The 18,270-nt window shown below is 31.7% G+C and overlaps 1 protein-coding gene across 5 annotated transcripts in view; it reads left to right on the plus strand.

Annotated features, from left to right (window-relative positions):
• LOC129968539 (A-kinase anchor protein 1, mitochondrial-like) overlaps positions 1–18,270 on the plus strand; it is a 38,770-nt gene that overhangs the window by 7,317 nt on the left and 13,183 nt on the right. The window contains exons 2-5 of one of the 5 annotated variants that reach the window (XM_056082525.1): positions 461–2,144; positions 5,834–5,878; positions 13,123–13,167; positions 13,375–13,419. In XM_056082525.1, the coding sequence (XP_055938500.1) occupies positions 633–2,144; positions 5,834–5,878; positions 13,123–13,167; positions 13,375–13,419 (1,647 nt within the window). In that variant the 5' untranslated portion in view covers positions 461–632. The remainder of the gene's footprint in view (positions 1–460; positions 2,145–5,833; positions 5,879–13,122; positions 13,168–13,374; positions 13,420–18,270) is intronic. The other 4 variants (XM_056082528.1, XM_056082527.1, XM_056082529.1 and 1 more) reach the window with 4 other exon arrangements.

The following is an 18,270-nucleotide window of genomic DNA, read 5'->3' on the forward strand; positions in this document are numbered from 1 at the left end:
ATTACTGTTTATCCTCACGTGATTGACTTAATTTTTTGGTAATGATAGTCCAATACTCAGTATACTGGACCGGCTGTAACTTTTTTTAATTTATCATCCACAGACTTGAAATTTGTTTATGAGATGCTTTAAGCAGTAATATGTGGTATGCTGAATAAAAAATGCTTCAATATTACATAATTCTGAATGAAGGATTTTGTTCTGCTTAAGAACTTTTTATTGGATGTTTTGATTTTAATGAAGAACATACTTTTTTTAGTTAAACAGGTTGATTTTTAAAAGTGTCTGATTATAATTATTTCATATACAATATTTTCATTTAATGTAGATGTTTATATTTTAAAACTCGTATTATATAAAGTTTAATATAACTAAAAAATATTTCATATATTACAAAATTTCTATTGTTATTTGCTTCATTTACTGTTTTAACTAAGCTATGTCTAATTTTTCTTTTTAGGTTAACACCAGGAATACGGAAGAGAATTTTTTTGTTGGTGGTTCTATTTATGCCATTTTGCATTTAGTGACTTTATAAAGTTTCAAAATCTTATAGTCAGTTTTAATTTTACTGCTTTTGCTTTTTAAAAGCATTTAAAAGTATTTTTCTCTGGTTAATCTTTAAAAAAAAAATGGTTAATCTCCAATTTTGTAATGAATCAGCAAAAGTACATTCAACTAAGTTAAGTGCTGCATCGTGTTCAGATGAAGTTTCACAAGCGTCAATCAAGAGCAATGGTAGCTCTCATCATTCTTCGAAAGTTCCCGTAGTAAATGGTGATTGTAAGGTGTCACTTGAAGACACTCCATTAGTTAATGGAAGTTGTAGCAAGATGCCTGCAAATGGATTTCCAACTATGGTTGGATATTGTAATAAATTGACGGCTGTTAAAAATGGTCCTATAGTTAATGGAAAGTGCTGTAATGTGCCAATAAATGATCTTGAAATGGATAACCGGAATCATGATAAAATTGCAGTTGAACTCCCAATGGTGAACAGAAATCATCATGATAAAGCTGCACCTGAAGAATTCCCGCTAGTGAATGGAAATCATCATGATAAAGTTCCAGTTGAAGAATTTCCGACAGTGAACGGAAATCATCAAGATAAAGTTGCAGTTGAAGAATTTCCGACAGTGAACGGAAATCATCAAGATAAAGTTGCAGTTGAAGAATTTCCGACAGTGAACGGAAATCATCGAGATAAAGTTGCAGTTGTAGAATTCCCCATGGTGAATGGAAATCATGGTAAAGCTGCAGTTGAAGAGTTTCCCACGGTTAACGGAAATCATGGTAAAGCTGCAGTTGAAGAGTTTCCCACGGTTAACGGAAATCATGGTAAAGCTGCATTTGAAGAGTTCCCCACGATGAACGAAAATCGCGGTAAAGCTGCAGTTGAAGAACTATCTGCGTGTGGACCATATAATAAAGACATAAATGATTCAAGTATCCCAACAGAAAATGGTACTGTTCAAAATGATTCTAATGAAAACTCAAATGGCTTCGTCACTGTTGTTAATAAAAAGAAGCTTAATAGAAATAAGAATCGGAATAAGCCAATTTCTAATCTTCCACCTATCAAAAAAACTGAGAATATCCGTCGTGATAATGGGATTGATAAAAACCATAATGTGAAATCGTCTCCCTCACATTTAGCACAGAAACCTCCAAGTAGAACTGTTTTTCCTGTTAGGAGCTCAGAAAAATCTTATTCATCAGCATTGGCCAGTGGACAGCCCGTGATGTCTCAGATGAAAAACGCCTCTTTGATTTTTTTGGATTCTCCAAACAAAGCCTTCTCGGATGTAACAAAAGGTTCTAAAGTAAATAAGTCTTCAAATAATAATCATGATTTATCAAAAGCTTGCAAAGCTATTGCAAAACAATTATCTGCTGTTACCAATGACACATTAACTATTTCATATCAACCAAATTCAGCTACAAAAGTTGAAAAGACAGATTTTTCAGGGCAAACAGACATTTGTCCTGAAAATGAACTATCACGCAGCCAAACAAAGTGCCTCCCTTCCCAAGAAGACACGTTTGAAGAGTCAGTAAAAGCTAGTTCTCCAATTTACTGCATAGATGTTGATTATGTTAAAGAAATAACGGACGAGTCTAATATTGCATATTGTGATAGTGTGGTAAGTTTGTCTTTTGGCTATTAAATTAGTTTAATTATGAAGATTGTATGTTTTATTTGTGTATGGATCTTTCAAGAGTGACTATTTATCCACTCGTGATTATTTTTCAGGTAGTCAGTTTTATAATTTTTTATTAGAAATCTTCAATTAATCTTTGGACTGCAAATTGCATAGTCCAAAGATCATCTCAGTTTTAAAAGTAGTATATATGTTTTTAATATTTTCCAATTAATATTAATGGATGTTAATATTTCACAAACATTGCATATTTATGACATGGTTCTATATTAATTCTTAAAAATTAATAGGTGAGATAGCTCTCAAATGTCGCATTGAGTTTGATATTTATCATATTCCCATCCTTTAGTGGTCTCTTAGCATCTTCTATTTTTTTTAATTCTTCCTGACTTGTACATAGAGATTTAAATTTTAGTTACATTGACTGAATTTGTTTTTATTTATTTTTTTTAGACTGCATTTTTTTTTTTTTTTTTGCAGTATGAATGTTTGAATTAATGGATCATCCCCCTCACACTATTTTAAGATTTTTTTAGTTTAAACTTTTGTATATTTATATAGCTAGAAATATATGATTAAGCTAAATGCAGTACAGCAGTTATTGGTAATAGTTATATACTTAATTAAACTTTGTATTTTACTTAATTGTAATATAATGTTTCATAATATATTGTGATTATGTAATTTTTCTAAATATTTTATGAACTGTTTATTGAGTTAAATTCATGTCTCATCCTCCCAAAAGATATTTGTTAAAGTGGGAAAATATCTTCAGTTCAGCTCCGAAATTATTTTAATGGCTTTTTTTTTTAAATATGGAAATCATTATGTTTCAACTTCCCTTCCTGTATTAAAGGGGTATATTTAACATGTAATATCTCCTATCTTCATATGATTTCTCGTACTCTTCTTGAAGATTTCTGTATTTTAAATGTAATTAAACTTTAATGATATTTAATGATAGTTTTTAAAAATAGCACAGTAATAAAAATAAAATTTATATTGTATTTGTATATTTTATAGTATCAGATTTTTTTTCTTTCACATTTAAGGTATAGAAAATGTATTTGAATTTGAAGTATTTAATAAGCTTAATTGTCAAAAATAGTAAAAGGAAAGTAAATTAAATATTCTGTGTTAAAGAGCAACACTATTTGATTTCTATTTATCTTAGGATGCTTTAAAATTCATATTTATCCCAAATTGTAAAATATGCCAGATTGTTCCTGTATGATCTTTGAAAAATGAGTTTTAAAAAGCAGCAAGGATTTATATAATTCTTTTTATATGCTTATGGGGTCATCGTGCATTTGTCTAAAAGGAAAATATGAAACAAAATATATTATTTGTTCTTTTCTTGATTAATTTTATAAATATTTTTATTCTTTTGACATTATCTATTTGGATTTTATCTGAATTTTGTCCAATATCTCAATCTCTTTTCTTTCTGCAATTAGCTATCTGTTTTGAATTTTCATTTCTAAAGCATTTTTTTTATAGTTTAAAAAATCAGCTCTCTTATCCATTGTTTCTTTTTTTACTTTGTTCTAATAAATCAATAATTTTTAAAAGCGGGTTCTCAATATCATTCCTCAGTGTTACTTTCATTTTATTTTTTATTTCATTAAATTCTGAAAATCATTTTTATATTAAAAAAAACTTTTGAAATGTTTTTTTATTTCTTTAATTTTTTTAGGAATGCAATTTTAATTTACTGTTTTTTTAAGGTTTTGGCATAATTTAAAAAATAGTATAATGATTTGTATTTTAAGTTAATTTAGCATAAGTTAATTTTCAGCATTAATGAATTAAAATGCATTTAGATTCATTGTTAGAAATAGAATTATTTATTAATTTTGAAGTAAAAAATTTAATATTTTAACGAGAATTCTGTTTAATGTTCAGTTATTTCTTCGAGTAAGAATTTCTTTAGGGTTAAATTCCTAGTTTATTAGCTATTTTTATCAACCAACTGATTCACTGAAGCTATTGATTATCTTTTAATTTCAGTTAAAGTATGTTGATATAACTTCATACGCATAATTTTATGAACATATTTCATTTTAATTGTCTTGTGTTATGTTTTGCTGATTGATTCATGAATCTTTTTAATGGAGACTAGTCCTATGACATTATACTATTAAAACCACACATATATGCGGTTCATCTATCTTATAAATTTTGTAACTTTTGCGGTTATATATCTTATCAGTTTTGTAACTTCACTTTTTTATATGCATCTTAAACTATAAGGGCATTAAACAAAATCCTTCCTCCTGGAGTGGGGCTGTTTTCTGATAACAGATGGTAGTTTTCTAATAACTGCTGTTAATAGAAATCCTGGTGAAAATATAATTGCGTCAGAGTTAAGGATATTCTTTATAGATATGGGTTTTTAAGTTATACTGGGAAAAGTTCTAGGTACAAGAGATTAGGTGACAAGCCCTTTTGGAAAATACCTCTAGAAGGTTCTAGACTTCCATTATCTATATATACTTAAAAATTTGTTGCAAGTTAAAAATTTTTTATTAAAACCTGAAGATTTATTACTCCCAACAAATTCTTAATTTTCTATTAATTATTTGATATGTAGAATGTAAAAATAGATGATGGAGAGAGTTCAAATATTGAAAATTATGTAAGAAATGTAAGGCTTTTTAATTTATTGATCCAGCATTAATCATTGTTTTTACAGAACCTTAAAACATTCTTTAAATTTTTACCTTTTAATTAAAATGCAAAAGGCCAAAATATTTCAGCAGTGTTAATTGTGATTGAATTTATTTAAACATGAACTCTTCTATTTTTATAAAACTTATTTTAATATTTCAGCTTTTCTTCTCGCATGATTTAAGTACTAAAATTTTTCCTTTAAAAAAAATAGTAATTTAATGTAAAGAACTGAAATAGCTCTCTAGCCAAATCCACTGTCAATTTTTTTTCAAACCAATTTAAACATTTTATATATTTTAACACAGCTTATTATTTCATATTCATTAGTTTCCTTTTGCTTAATTGAATGTAATTTGAAATTTCTTAGCATCCAGTACATTTTATAATTCAGTATGTTTTATTCAACTATTCTATTTTTACAAATTAGTTGGTTTTAAAGCTTTTTATTTTTAGTTGCATGTAAAAAAAAAAAAAAAAAAAAAACGTAGCAGCTATTTAATTTTGAATTATTTTATTTTAAACATTGGTGTTTAATTTTACTAAATATGTATGTATATAATATTATGAAGTTGGTGATTTTTTTTTTGCATTAGTATTAAATTATAGTTAGAAAATTTTGATATATAGGCTGAACCTTATTATGCTGGGGATCCAGAAGTAATATTATATAATGTAAGAAAAATATTTTATTAAACTTCTCTTAAATTAAATATCTTATAAACTTTAAACTATCATCTTTTTCTCTTTTAAAGCCAAGGGTCAAAACACCTTAGCTCATTCTCTCATTATATTCTCTCTTCATCGTATTTTTGTCCGATACTGTTAATTTATTTTTTAAAAATATTTTTTACATTATTAAATTTTTTCATATTATAAATTATTTTTATTTTATATTAGTATATTTTTTATATATTGCAATTTTTCATATTTTATATTTTTATAAATTAGCATTTTTTTACATTAGTATTAAATTATAGTTTGAAAATTTTGATATATAGGTGGATCTTCAAGGTGCTGGTGGCCCAAGTGTAGTCTTAGATAATGTAAGAATATTATGAATTTTTTAAAGCTATTATCTTTTACTTTATCATAAGCTATTATTTTTCAAAGCCAAAGGTCAAAGCACCTTAGTATGAAATTAATCCTATTCTCTCTTCATCATACTTTAACCTCTGATTGTTAATTTAATTATATTTCAAAGTTAAAATGTTTTACATTAATATTGTCTTTTATTATCTTTTTTGTTATCATAAGCTATTATCTTTCAAAGCCAAGGACTAAAACACCTTAGCATAAATTTAACTATATTCTCTCATCATATTTTAATCTGAGATTAATTTATGTTTTAAAGATAATATTGTTTGCATTAGTATTAAGATTTTCATATTATAAATTATATTTTATATTAGTATTGTAACAGTTGCATTACTCTTACCTTCCCTTTTGGATACTAGATGGCGATGCCTGTTTAGGCCATCCCATATGTCATCCCATAGTGCATTGCGATTGTAATTAGAATGAGATGTGACGCTGAACTGTAAAGTCGCGCGCGTGAATGTTTTGTGTTTGTGCTTGTTTTAAGTGTGTGAATGTGATTATTAAAAGAAATGTTTCCAACAACATTCGTCCTGTTGCTTCCTGCACAGATCATAATAATCTACATACCACCACATTGGCGCCCAACGTAAAAGAATTTCTGATGAAACGGAAGTGAAGTCGTCCCGACGATCACAAGAAAATTTTCCCGACACCACATTGGCGGCCAACGGAAAAGAAATTCTGATGAAATGAAAGTAAAGTCGTCCCGACACAAGTTATAATTTTTCTCATCCCGATAACGTGTCGTCCCGACACAAAATAATTTTTCCCATCCCGGGAACAGTTCATTATTGTGTTCCAGTGAAATGATGAAACGAAAATGAAGTCGTCCCGACGATCGCAAGAAAATTTTTCCGCGCGCAGCAAATTATAAAACGTGTCGTCCCGACACAAGTTTTTCTCATCCCGAGAACGTGTCATCCTGACACATGTGATTATTCTCATCCCGAGAACTGTCTATCATTGTGTTACAGACATCAGTCCTAAAAGATGAACCAGCGTCTGCCATCTTCGCTTCCTTGATGTCCTAAGGAGTATTCCAGTATTCAGTTTTAAATCCTAACTCGTACGGGACGTCGACCCCTGTACCGAGTATAATTTATTATTTGCGCCTCTCCAGCAAAAATCTGCATTTAAATCCAGTGAAGAAAGTGTGTTTCTGTTTTTCAAATTTACAGCACGGAAAAGTGCATCAGTTTTGTTTTGGTGGTTCCTGTCCGTATCTGTTCTCAGATAAGTATCATAATACTTGTACATTTTTTTTTTTGTTGTTGTTGTTTAAATTCAATAGCATCCAGCATTTGTTTCGTTGAAATATATTCTAACAACATTCTTTCATGTTTGAATACACCAAAGTGCTTCGTCTTCTGTGAAATGTTTTCATACTATTTAATAATTTCTAAGTTACTTCTGTTTTTATAGCCTATTCATCGTTTCTAGTTTGCATATTGAAATATCTGTATGGTTTTGTTATTTGATCTCAATCATTGAAAGTGCGTAATAATATATCTTGAAAATATTAAGATATTCTATATAGTGAATTTCAAGTAGTTGTTGTATTTCTGTATTTTAATTAAGCACGAAGTAATTTATCGTACTTGATACATTTCTTGGTCCGTAAATTTGCGAACCGAAACCAAAGCTGTTCTCGTTTACTGATACCACTGTATGTGCCCTTGAGTGACGCGCCAAGTCTCATTAAGTATTCATAAGCTCAGTCGCTCTCAAAGTGATTAATCTAAACAAGTATTGAATATGTTTTCTTTTTTCAGTTGCATGGTGTTTTGGTATGAAAAACTGTTCTGATAGATTTATTATTTTTTTTCAGAGTAATGATTCAGCATTTAATCGTATAAAATGTGCAATTTTATTTCTGATTCTCAGAATGTTATTTTTATGGTTAAGAATGCTTCTTAATTTAAATTTTACTTGGCATTATTCTGAAAATCTTATTTTCTGTTTTGTTTTAATGATAATGTTTACGTTTTTTTTTTATTCTTTTGAAATTTGAGTATATGATTATGATATGAATATATGATTTGATATATTGTTATTTTGAGAAATTCCATAATATATCTCAAACATAATTTTGCTTTACAAATGTTAATTGTGAATTTTTTATACATATTTTTGCATATTGAAAAGTGAATTAGAAATTGTGTATCAGTAAAATGTTAATATTGATTATTTCATTTTTTAATTAATTGCAACTTTTATTGTTAGTATTTTGAATTTAAAGTGAACTTTTGAGGAACGTTGACTTTTATTTGAATATTTTTTTTTCAACTGACTGTGCTTAGAGGAAAAATAACTTTTTATTTGGTTTGCGTAAAGATAAACGTTCAATATGGCATTTATGTCTAAAGGCAGGAAACAAGATTTAATAAAACTTGCCACAGAACTTGGTGAGGAGGTGGAAGGTGATCTTAAAGTGATTGAATTACGCGAATTAATATTGAAAACGTCGATTTACAAAGAAGATTTAGACTTTGTGAAAGATACCCTAGAAAACATTATAACTGAAAGATTAGAACGTGAGGAACGAGAACGTGTCGCTGATGAAAAAGAAAGAATAGAACGGGACAGAGCTTACGAGTTGGAGAAACTCCGTCTGCAAGTGGAATCTCAGAAATTGGAGCAGACTCCTGTTCTTGAACTTTTGCCTGCAGACCAACAAGTTACATTTAACTTGAAAAAGTTGCTCCCTGACTTTGACCCGCAGGATGGAGACATGACCCTATTCTTAAATCTATTCGAACGTCAAATGAAAATTCTAAAAATAGGTAAACAGAACTGGGTTGCTCATCTTCTAGGGCTACTACCTAATAGTGTGGCACAGCTCATCGCAAGAGAACCAGAACAGGAAGCACATAACTTTGATTATATTAGATCCATGTTACTTCAACGGTTTAAATTAAGCGCTGAGAGGATGCGACAACTCTTTGTAACTCACAAGAAAAAACCTGAAAGCACATGGAAAGACTTCCATTTTGAACTGCGTAGCTATTTTGAAGCATGGCTTGCAGAATTGAACATAACGAAAATTGAAGAATTGAAAGATCTAATGATCCTGGATCAAATGAAGAAACGAGTTCTTCCCGAAGTCAAGAACCATTTTATTGATGTATGGAGTGAATGGGTTACCCCAAATGATCTAGTGGAGAAACTGGACAGTTATGACAACTTACGCTCTGTAAACCTAAAGTTTGCCTCAAAACCACATGAAACAAAAGCTATTTACCCAAAAAGAAATCAATATAAATCAACCCGATTTGAACAGAGAGATGATAGACAGGGTCTGCCATGGATTCCCAGTCAAAGTAGGCGGAATCCCGGGGTCCCCAGTCAAAGTAGGCGGGATCCCAGCTACAAAGACAGACCCCCTCTGTCATGCTATGGTTGTGGAGAGCCAGGAGTTGTAAAGACAAAATGTGCGAAATGTAATCCTATGGTTCAAGGAGACCGCACTCAACCTCCAACCCTTAATCACATGAACTTTTATAGTATCTTAATGGAAAGCCAGCCATCAAGCATTATTGAAATTACGATTTGTGGTTCCCAAGCAGCTGTGTGTGCCGACACTGGAGCTACACATTCGGTTGCCGGAGAAAAACTTTACCATTTCCTCAAGAATAAAGGACTAAGATTCGAAAATAGTACTGTTGACATGGCCCTAGCCGACGGGCATGTACAAAAAACAGATATACTCACAACGACGGTAGATATTGGTGTGGCAGGAAAAGTTATCCCCACGAAACTTATAGTCCTGAAGAATTCCAAGGGAAACCGAACTCTTCTGGGTACAGATTTTCTGAGAGCCGCAGGTATCGTCCTGGATCTCCAGAAAGGACTTTGGTATTTCTCAGAGGCTCCTCACCAATCGTTTAACTTTATTGAACCTCCGGCTGATATTAAGTCTCTCCTGGCTGTGCCTGTTGCATCCCATCCCTGTCAACTTCGAGAAAAGGAGGGTACCCATCTCTCGGGCGAACAACGGACGAAATTCAATTCCCTGCTCAAAAGGTACGATAAATGTTTCCAACCAGGGGGAGAACCAACTCCTTTCATCGAGCATCGAATCAACACTGGTGATCATCTCCCAGTCGCCGTACCACCGTATAGAATGTCTCCAACTAAAAAAGAAACATTGAAACAAGAAATTGATCGACTCCTTGCTGAAGGAATTATTGAAGAGTGCGAGTCACCATATGCCTCTCCAGTGGTCCTAATTCCAAAAGCCAATGGTACCATGAGACTTTGTATAGACTACAGAAAACTGAATTCCATCACTATTCCAGACTCTTATCCATTGCCACGAATGGACGATCTTCTACATGAGGCAAAGCCAACCCCTTTCATGTCAGCAATTGATCTGAAAGCCGGTTATCATCAAGTAAAGGTCCATCCAGATGATCAAGACAAAACAGCGTTTGTTTGCCCTTTTGGAACATACCGCTTCAAAAGGATGCCATTTGGACTCAGAAATGCACCGGCAACATTTCAAAGATTAATAGACCGCTTCCGCAATGGTCTGGAAGATATCTTTACTCTAGCTTACCTAGATGACATTATCATTTTGTCAGAGACATTTGAAAAACACCTCTCAGATTTGCAGTGTGTCTTTGAAAGACTGATCCTCTTCAAACTTCAAGCCAACCGCGAGAAATGCTGCTTTGCATCCCGCAAAGTGAAATATTTGGGTTTTTGGATAACTCAGAAAGGAATAGAAGTTGATCCTGAAAAAATTGCCTCTATCCAGAGCATCCCACCTCCGCAGAATGTTAAACAGGTCCAATCATTTCTACAGACATGTTCCTGGTTCAGAAGATACATACAAAATTTTGCCGAGATTTCACGACCCCTCAGTGACCTCACAAAAAAGAAATCTCCTTGGAATTGGGGATTTCCCCAGCAGACCGCATTCGAAACCCTTAAAAAGTGCCTTACAACACCCCCAGTGTTGAAGCAAGCTAATGGCACCAAGCCATACATTATCCGGACTGACGCAAGCCACTATGCACTTGGAGCTGTTTTACTTCAAGGTACCGGTTCAGAAGAACATCCAATCGAATATGCAAGTCGATTGCTCACTCAAGCAGAACGCAATTATTCAACAACAGAACGGGAAGCACTGGCTGTTGTTTGGGCTTTAAAGAAATTTCGTGGGTATTTAGAAGGTTCTGAAATCACTGTGGCATCCGACCACCAACCTTTACGATGGCTCTTAACTTTAAAGTCTCCGACGGGTCGACTTGCTCGATGGGCTTTAGAAATTCAAGCTTTCAACCTGAAAGTTTTGTATGTTGCTGGAAAAGCCAATGTAGTTGCAGACATGCTCAGTAGACCTATATGTGATGAGAAAGAAACTCCTTATGAAGTGTGTAACATAGCCATTGCTGACCTGCCTGTCAGAAGTGCTAAAGATATGCGTGAAGCTCAACTTGCTGATGAAAATCTGAAAAAGATTATTGACAGTTTCGAATCTACTCAGAAAACAGAAGATTATGCCAACTGGACAGAACGTGGGTTCTTAATGAATCAAGGTGTCCTTTACAGATATTTGCCAGATGCTGATTCCGAAGAGGCACAACTGGTAATTCCTTCTTCAGAACGTGATTCTATAATGGAAAAACACCATGATGATCCGATGGCTGGTCATTATGGAGAAGAAGGTACTTTTCAAAGAATTGCTAAGCGTTACTATTGGACTGGTATGAGAAAATACATAAATGATTATGTAAAAAATTGTCCAGAATGCAACAGATATAAAGCAAACAACCAGAAGCCAGCTGGTTTACTGCGAACCCCAGTCTATTCTCAAAGATTTGAGATAATCTCGATCGATCTTTTTGGTCCATTGCCAAAGACTGAAAATGGTAAGCAATGGATATTTATTATTGAGGATTGTGCAACCCGATGGGTTGAACTATTTCCACTATCTAAAGCAACTGCTAGTGAGTGCGCCATTACACTCATTGAGGAGATATTCCTGAGATATGGAATTCCCAGACGAATCATTAGCGACAATGGGTCTCAATTCGTCAGTGCCGTTCTTCAACAGGTGTGTTGCACCCTCAACATTAGCCAAAATCTCATTCCTGTTTATTTTCCTCAATCAAATCCTGTAGAGCGAAAGAATAGAGATTTAAAGCCTCGACTGGCCATATTGGTTGGAGATGATCACGGAAACTGGCATTCGAAGTTACCAATGATTCGTTTCGCCATGAACACCGCAGTTTGTGATACCACTGGCCATACACCTGCATTCCTCCAATTTGGAAGAGAATTAAGGACTGTTGATGATGTTGTACGAGATTTCAAAGCAGTTGTCGAGAATGACAATTTTGTACCTGAGATAACGCCTTATCTTAAAAGGTTTGCAAACATCATGAACGAATTAAGGGAACGAATAGAAATGAAACAAGACAGAAGGAAGATATATTACGACAAAAACAGAAAGCAAGTATTTTATTCTCCGGGTGATAAGGTTTGGGTAACATCACATCCCATTAGTAACAAATTTAAACGTAAAACGTCGAAATTTGCACCACGTCGAGATGGTCCATACATCATATTAACGCAACGTTCTCCAACTACCTATGAAATTGCTAGCCCAAGTGATCCATCCACCTCCTTAGGAACATATCATACCTCAGCTTTACGTTCGTACAGTCGAAACATGGAAGCGGATACACCACTGCATCCGATTCGCAAAAGAGGCCGACCACCAAAACTTAATTCCCTTTCCTCAGGAACCAATAGACTTCCAGACAATTCAAATTCTGTCTCCTTGCCGAGACGTCGTCGGAGCCAGAGGGGGAGGATGTAACAGTTGCATTACTCTTACCTTCCCTTTTGGATACTAGATGGCGATGCCTGTTTAGGCCATCCCATATGTCATCCCATAGTGCATTGCGATTGTAATTAGAATGAGATGTGACGCTGAACTGTAAAGTCGCGCGCGTGAATGTTTTGTGTTTGTGCTTGTTTTAAGTGTGTGAATGTGATTATTAAAAGAAATGTTTCCAACAACATTCGTCCTGTTGCTTCCTGCACAGATCATAATAATCTACATACCACCACAGTATTATATTCTTTGTATATTGCAATTTTTGATATTTTATATTTTTATAAATAAATATTTTTTTACATTAGTATTAAATTATAGTTTGAAAATTTTGATATATAGGTGGATACTCAAGGTGCTGTTGGACCACTTGTAATCTTAGATAATGTAAGAAAATTACTCAATTTTTGAAGCTATTATCTCTTTCTCTTTATCATAAGTTATCTTTCAAAGCCAAGGATTAAAACACTTTAGCATAAATTTAACTATATTCTCTCATCATATTTTAACCTCTGATTGTTAGTTTAGTTATTTTTAAAATAAATATTTTTTACATTAGTATTAAATTGGTATTTTAATAATTTTGATGTATAGGTGGAGTGGTATGGAGCGGTTGGTTCAGATGTATTCTTACCTAATGTAAGCTATTTTTAGAACTTTTTCTCTCTTTGAAAGTCAAGATACTTTAATGTCTATTTAATTATATGCTCTTTTCATTATGATTTAAGCTATTTTTTAATATATTTTATGAAATAAAACTATCGTTTTTTATTTGGTTGTAAAGTATTGGACATTTTGGTTTATCAAAAGATAACATATTTAGATTTCCTCTCTATCTTCAGAGCTGTGAGATTTCTAAATTTTTGTGGATCATTATTTTTTCTTGCATTATTTTTAAACTAATTTAATCTGATTACAAAGATTGATTGTGCAGTTTAAATCAAAATCAAGAAATAACTTAATTGTAGTTTAATGTAGTTTTTAGGAATCTTTCATGTATCCAAATTCTTATAATCATTCATTTAAAAAATTTAGTTTACATGTTCATTCATTCATCAATTTTTTTCTTGTAAATTTTCTTACTAACACACGTTTTTTCTTTGTTATCTAGATTGATTTATTTTGCTTTATCAATTTTTAAACATTTATTTTCGTTTCCTGCATAAAAAAATATTTGAATTTGTAGTTTGATGCAACTAATATATTTATAAGCTTTAGGTGCGGAGGTTTCTTATAAATAATTAGAACCCCCATTTATTTTATTTTTGCCTTAAAAAATTTATCCTAAGGCATTTTGGCATTTTTTAAGTAATTCTAATAATAGGTGCTATATATCATATCTTTCTAAAGCTCCTAAAATATTCACTTCCATTCAATGATTTTTTATGCTATTTTTCAGCAGTTTTAAGTTTTTGCCATTTGAAAGCATTTATTGGCAAATTTTATTGTCATATCGAATTTTTATTATGTTGAATTACTCTCATAAGAAGATTCTGAAAATTTTTTCTCATGCTGGAATAGTTTTTATTGTTCGGATAGTTTTTATATTATCTGTTGCAATATATTTTAAATAAATGAAGGATTGAGCTGCTATCCTCCAATAGAAATATAATTATACAATTATTTCTAAACTTAGGACTACACAAGGATATTTCGCTGACCGTGTGCTACTTAATTTGAAAATGTTTGTTAGCAGGTGGCAGCTTTACATATCATACGGAGCCTGTGCTAATAAAGCATAATTTTTCAGCATTCTACAAGATAACTTATTCATGACGATTTCGGTACCACGTTGGCACTTAAATGATAACGTGCAAGTTTATATCTCCACTGATGCATGATGGGATTGCTTTCTCAACGCATTGAATGATGGTTGAATGTTTTTTGAGATGCTTCTATGTAGAACATTTGTTTAGTGAAGGCTGCAAATGTTTTTGATTCTGTAACTGAATAACCGTGTTTGCAAAAGAATAATATTTGGTTTCTTTTTCTTTGTTACGTTATTTTTACTCATTTGACGGCGGCAATTTTTCTTTCCGTGTTTTCATTTACTTTCTTGTGTTTTAATCTTGTTTAGTTTAATTACTGATGCAACTGGTAATGTATATTCTAACTTGTAGCAAATGAAAGTTTTTTTTTTTTTTTTACTCTCCTTGTTTTATGATTTCCAAATAATTAATATTCCGTTTTGTCTTGGCCACGATAATTTCTTTCCATTAAGAAAAATCAGAAAATAGAAATATTTAATTCTTTAAGAAGAGTTTTTGTTTTTTAAAAAGGAAAGGAATTTTAAAGAAGTGTTATAGGCGAAATCCAAAATTCTCTCATTAAAATTTTATAAAAATCGCTCAGTGATCCCTTTCCTTTCCCAAATATACGAGAAAAATATATTTTCAGACTTCGTGATACTCATCTCTGTAAAAGTTTTTGTCGTATTTCAGCCAACAGCTTTCTCTTTATGTAAGGCACTCATGCGATGAAACCAGTTAAGCTTATTTTCACCCAAAACGGGATGAGAAATATGAATTTTGTTCTTTAGATAGCATTAGAAGTTCGAATAAATGTTTTTCTTGTTTCTAATATCGTTTGGAAGTGGGAAAAAAACAGTTTCTTCACCAGGAAGTTGTGTTACTTTCAGAATTACCGAATGAAAGCTCTTCAATCCGTTTTTTTAAAAAATTAGTTTTTATTGTTATTTTCCCTGCATAAATCGCAATTTTTGAAAATGAATTTTTATATTCTGCAATGCATTCATGTATTACCGGCTTTTAAGTTTAAAAATATGAAAACTTTTGAATTAGAAATGGGTGTTTTAATTTTTTCTGTTCGGCTAATTTGAAAATTGTGATAGTGGTACAAAATGGATAAATTTTCTTTTTCTATGATGCTTTTAACAAATGTTTTTACCCTAGGTTTTTTAGAGAATCAAGAGATTTAAAGATTGTTTTAGTTTTATACTTTCTCAGAAAAAGGTTTGATCTTCATTTCGTTTTTTTTTTTTTTTTCCTTTTTAAATAAAAGTTGGTCTAGAAATAAATTTTTCAACTGTTTTTAGCTCTCTTTGAATATTTGATTCCGTTACCAAGGTATAGATTATTCCGTATTGCTACAGATTGTAGTGAATGCTTCTACCGTAATAATTGCTTGGCGTTGAGCTATTTTTCCGGTCCATTGCAAGTTTTGAGCTTCATGAGGGAACAAGTATTCAAAATAAGAGTGTAACGGTTTCTTGTCAATTGTAACAATGTGGTCATGTCTGCTTACTTTTAAGTAGTGGCTTCCTAGTAATGCTTTCCTACTATTTTTTATTTTACACACGCTATTTTTCTGATTCAGTATATAAATGAAGGATTATATTTGGCGTGTAACTCGAGGTTGTATATTTTGGCTGCCGATACCGTTTAAGTATGTGATTCATTTTCTTTTATAGATAGTATAGGGATAATCTAAATAGATAAGGTTTGAACTACAGGTAATGTTAAAGGTGCTCGTTTTAGCTGCTGCTTAAAAAAAAAAAAAGCTGAAAAACAATCTCTATATCCGAGTTTAATAGCATTCATTATACAGGGTTATGCATTTGCATATTTCAGTTCCTTATCGCACCAGTTTTTGTTTTAATTCTCAGTGTGCAAATATCTGTCTTAATTGACCTGAAGTGAGTTTGCCGTCTAGAGTAGTGGGCATAACGGAAGAATATTTAATTCATTTGACCACACTGTGCTTTGAACTTATTATTTGCTTTAGAACAACTTGTCCGACTCGTTCCCAGGTTGTTGATTTGGCTTCCCTATACAATTTAGCGTTTTTAATCCTGTTTTCTAATCTGAAATTCTCGCGTGAGTTGTTTGACGAGCCAACCTTTTTTTCTTTAGATCATCGCCGTTTTACCTTCAAGGTCCGAATTTTGAACTTGTGTTAGGTTTTTTTTTTTTTTTTTCCTCCCTTTCATTGTCAATATGGATTACATTTTTTGATCAGATTCCTTATTCCTGTTCCATATTATGCTCAATTTATTCAAGTATAAATTATATATTTAATTGCGCTTTTTGGCTACTTTATTTCTTTAAGTGAATGACTTTTTTGTTTGTTTTGTGATTTTTTTTATTGCATTGTAGTCGGCAGTTTAATGAACTCGAAAAAATTCTTTTATATTTCTAATGCCAGTTTGATTTTTTTTTTTTTTTAAAGTTCAAGTTTGCTTCCTTAATAGTGAAACTTGACCTTCTCAATTTTTTTCATTAGTTTTTTGTTGACTAAGTATTCATTAACTTTTTTATTGAAATTACTAAAAAATATATTCTTAAACACTTCTTCTAATTCTCCATGTGTTAATGTAGAATATAAGTTATAGTTAATATAATGTATAATTTTTATTAGAGCTTCCGTAGGTATTAAACGATGCAGAATTTAAAGACACGACAATGAGACACATTAGATCCTCCCTTCTAGTAGTTTTAAATTTAGTTATTAGATTCAAATTTAGGAACCCAAATTCGCAAACTCAAATTCTTCAAGTAATTTTTTCTCTTTTGAATTTATATTGTCCTTTTCCAATAATGATATGGGTGCTTGGTATTCCTCCACCCCCCTCTAATGCCGTGGAACTCGGCTATTGAAACATCGTTGCTAAAATTTATATTTGTTTAATGCAAAATACCAAACTTCGGGTTTGAAACTAGTATAATGTGGCTAATTTTGTGTTAAACATTTTACAGAAGATACTACCGAAAAACGCTTCAGTTAAATATAACTTTAATATGATGTGAGATGGATATTTTTCGTGTTATTATTTGCTTTAAAAAATATCGATGGATGCTACTTATATTATTTATTCTTGGTCATAATTCCCCAAATTTTCTTTTAATAATTTTAATTTTAAATATCATGTATCCGGTGTTTAACTTTATCGTCTTGATTTTAGAAGTTTTTTTTTGGCTGTCCAGACATCTGGAATATCTATTCTTCGAGTGTCATTTTTCACAAGTTATTGAAATCAACTTTTTCAAGTATCGAATTCTTCAATATCGCGGTTAAATCGCTAAGTTATGTGAAAAATATCGATCGTTGAAAGCATATTTGATGATTATCATTAGAATATGATAATCATCAAATATGCTTTATATGATCTTTTTGTTAGTATTTACGTAGATGTTCCGAACGTTCCAGCTGTTTTGGCAGCTGGAAATGTGTTTCAGTTTTTATCTACCTTATCGGTTATTTTGTAGGAAATTTGTCGCGTATGTGGCAGTTTTACGGGCGAGCATTTTTACATAGCTTTTTTTTAACTGCTTCTTTAAAAGATTTCTTATCTGTTTTGATGAAATCTTGTATTGCCCAGCTGCTGTTTCCTTAACATTAAGTTCCAGTCGCTTTATTTTCCATATTTTATCAGTGAATTATATTGTCTTCATAAAAATTGAGATATATCTGAAAAAAGGTGATTTATTTTTTCTAAGCAGTGAAGAATTGGGAAAAAATGCTAATTTATAT

Source organism: Argiope bruennichi, chromosome 5, assembly GCF_947563725.1.
Source record: "Argiope bruennichi chromosome 5, qqArgBrue1.1, whole genome shotgun sequence".
In the NCBI taxonomy this organism is placed as follows: domain Eukaryota; kingdom Metazoa; phylum Arthropoda; class Arachnida; order Araneae; family Araneidae; genus Argiope; species Argiope bruennichi.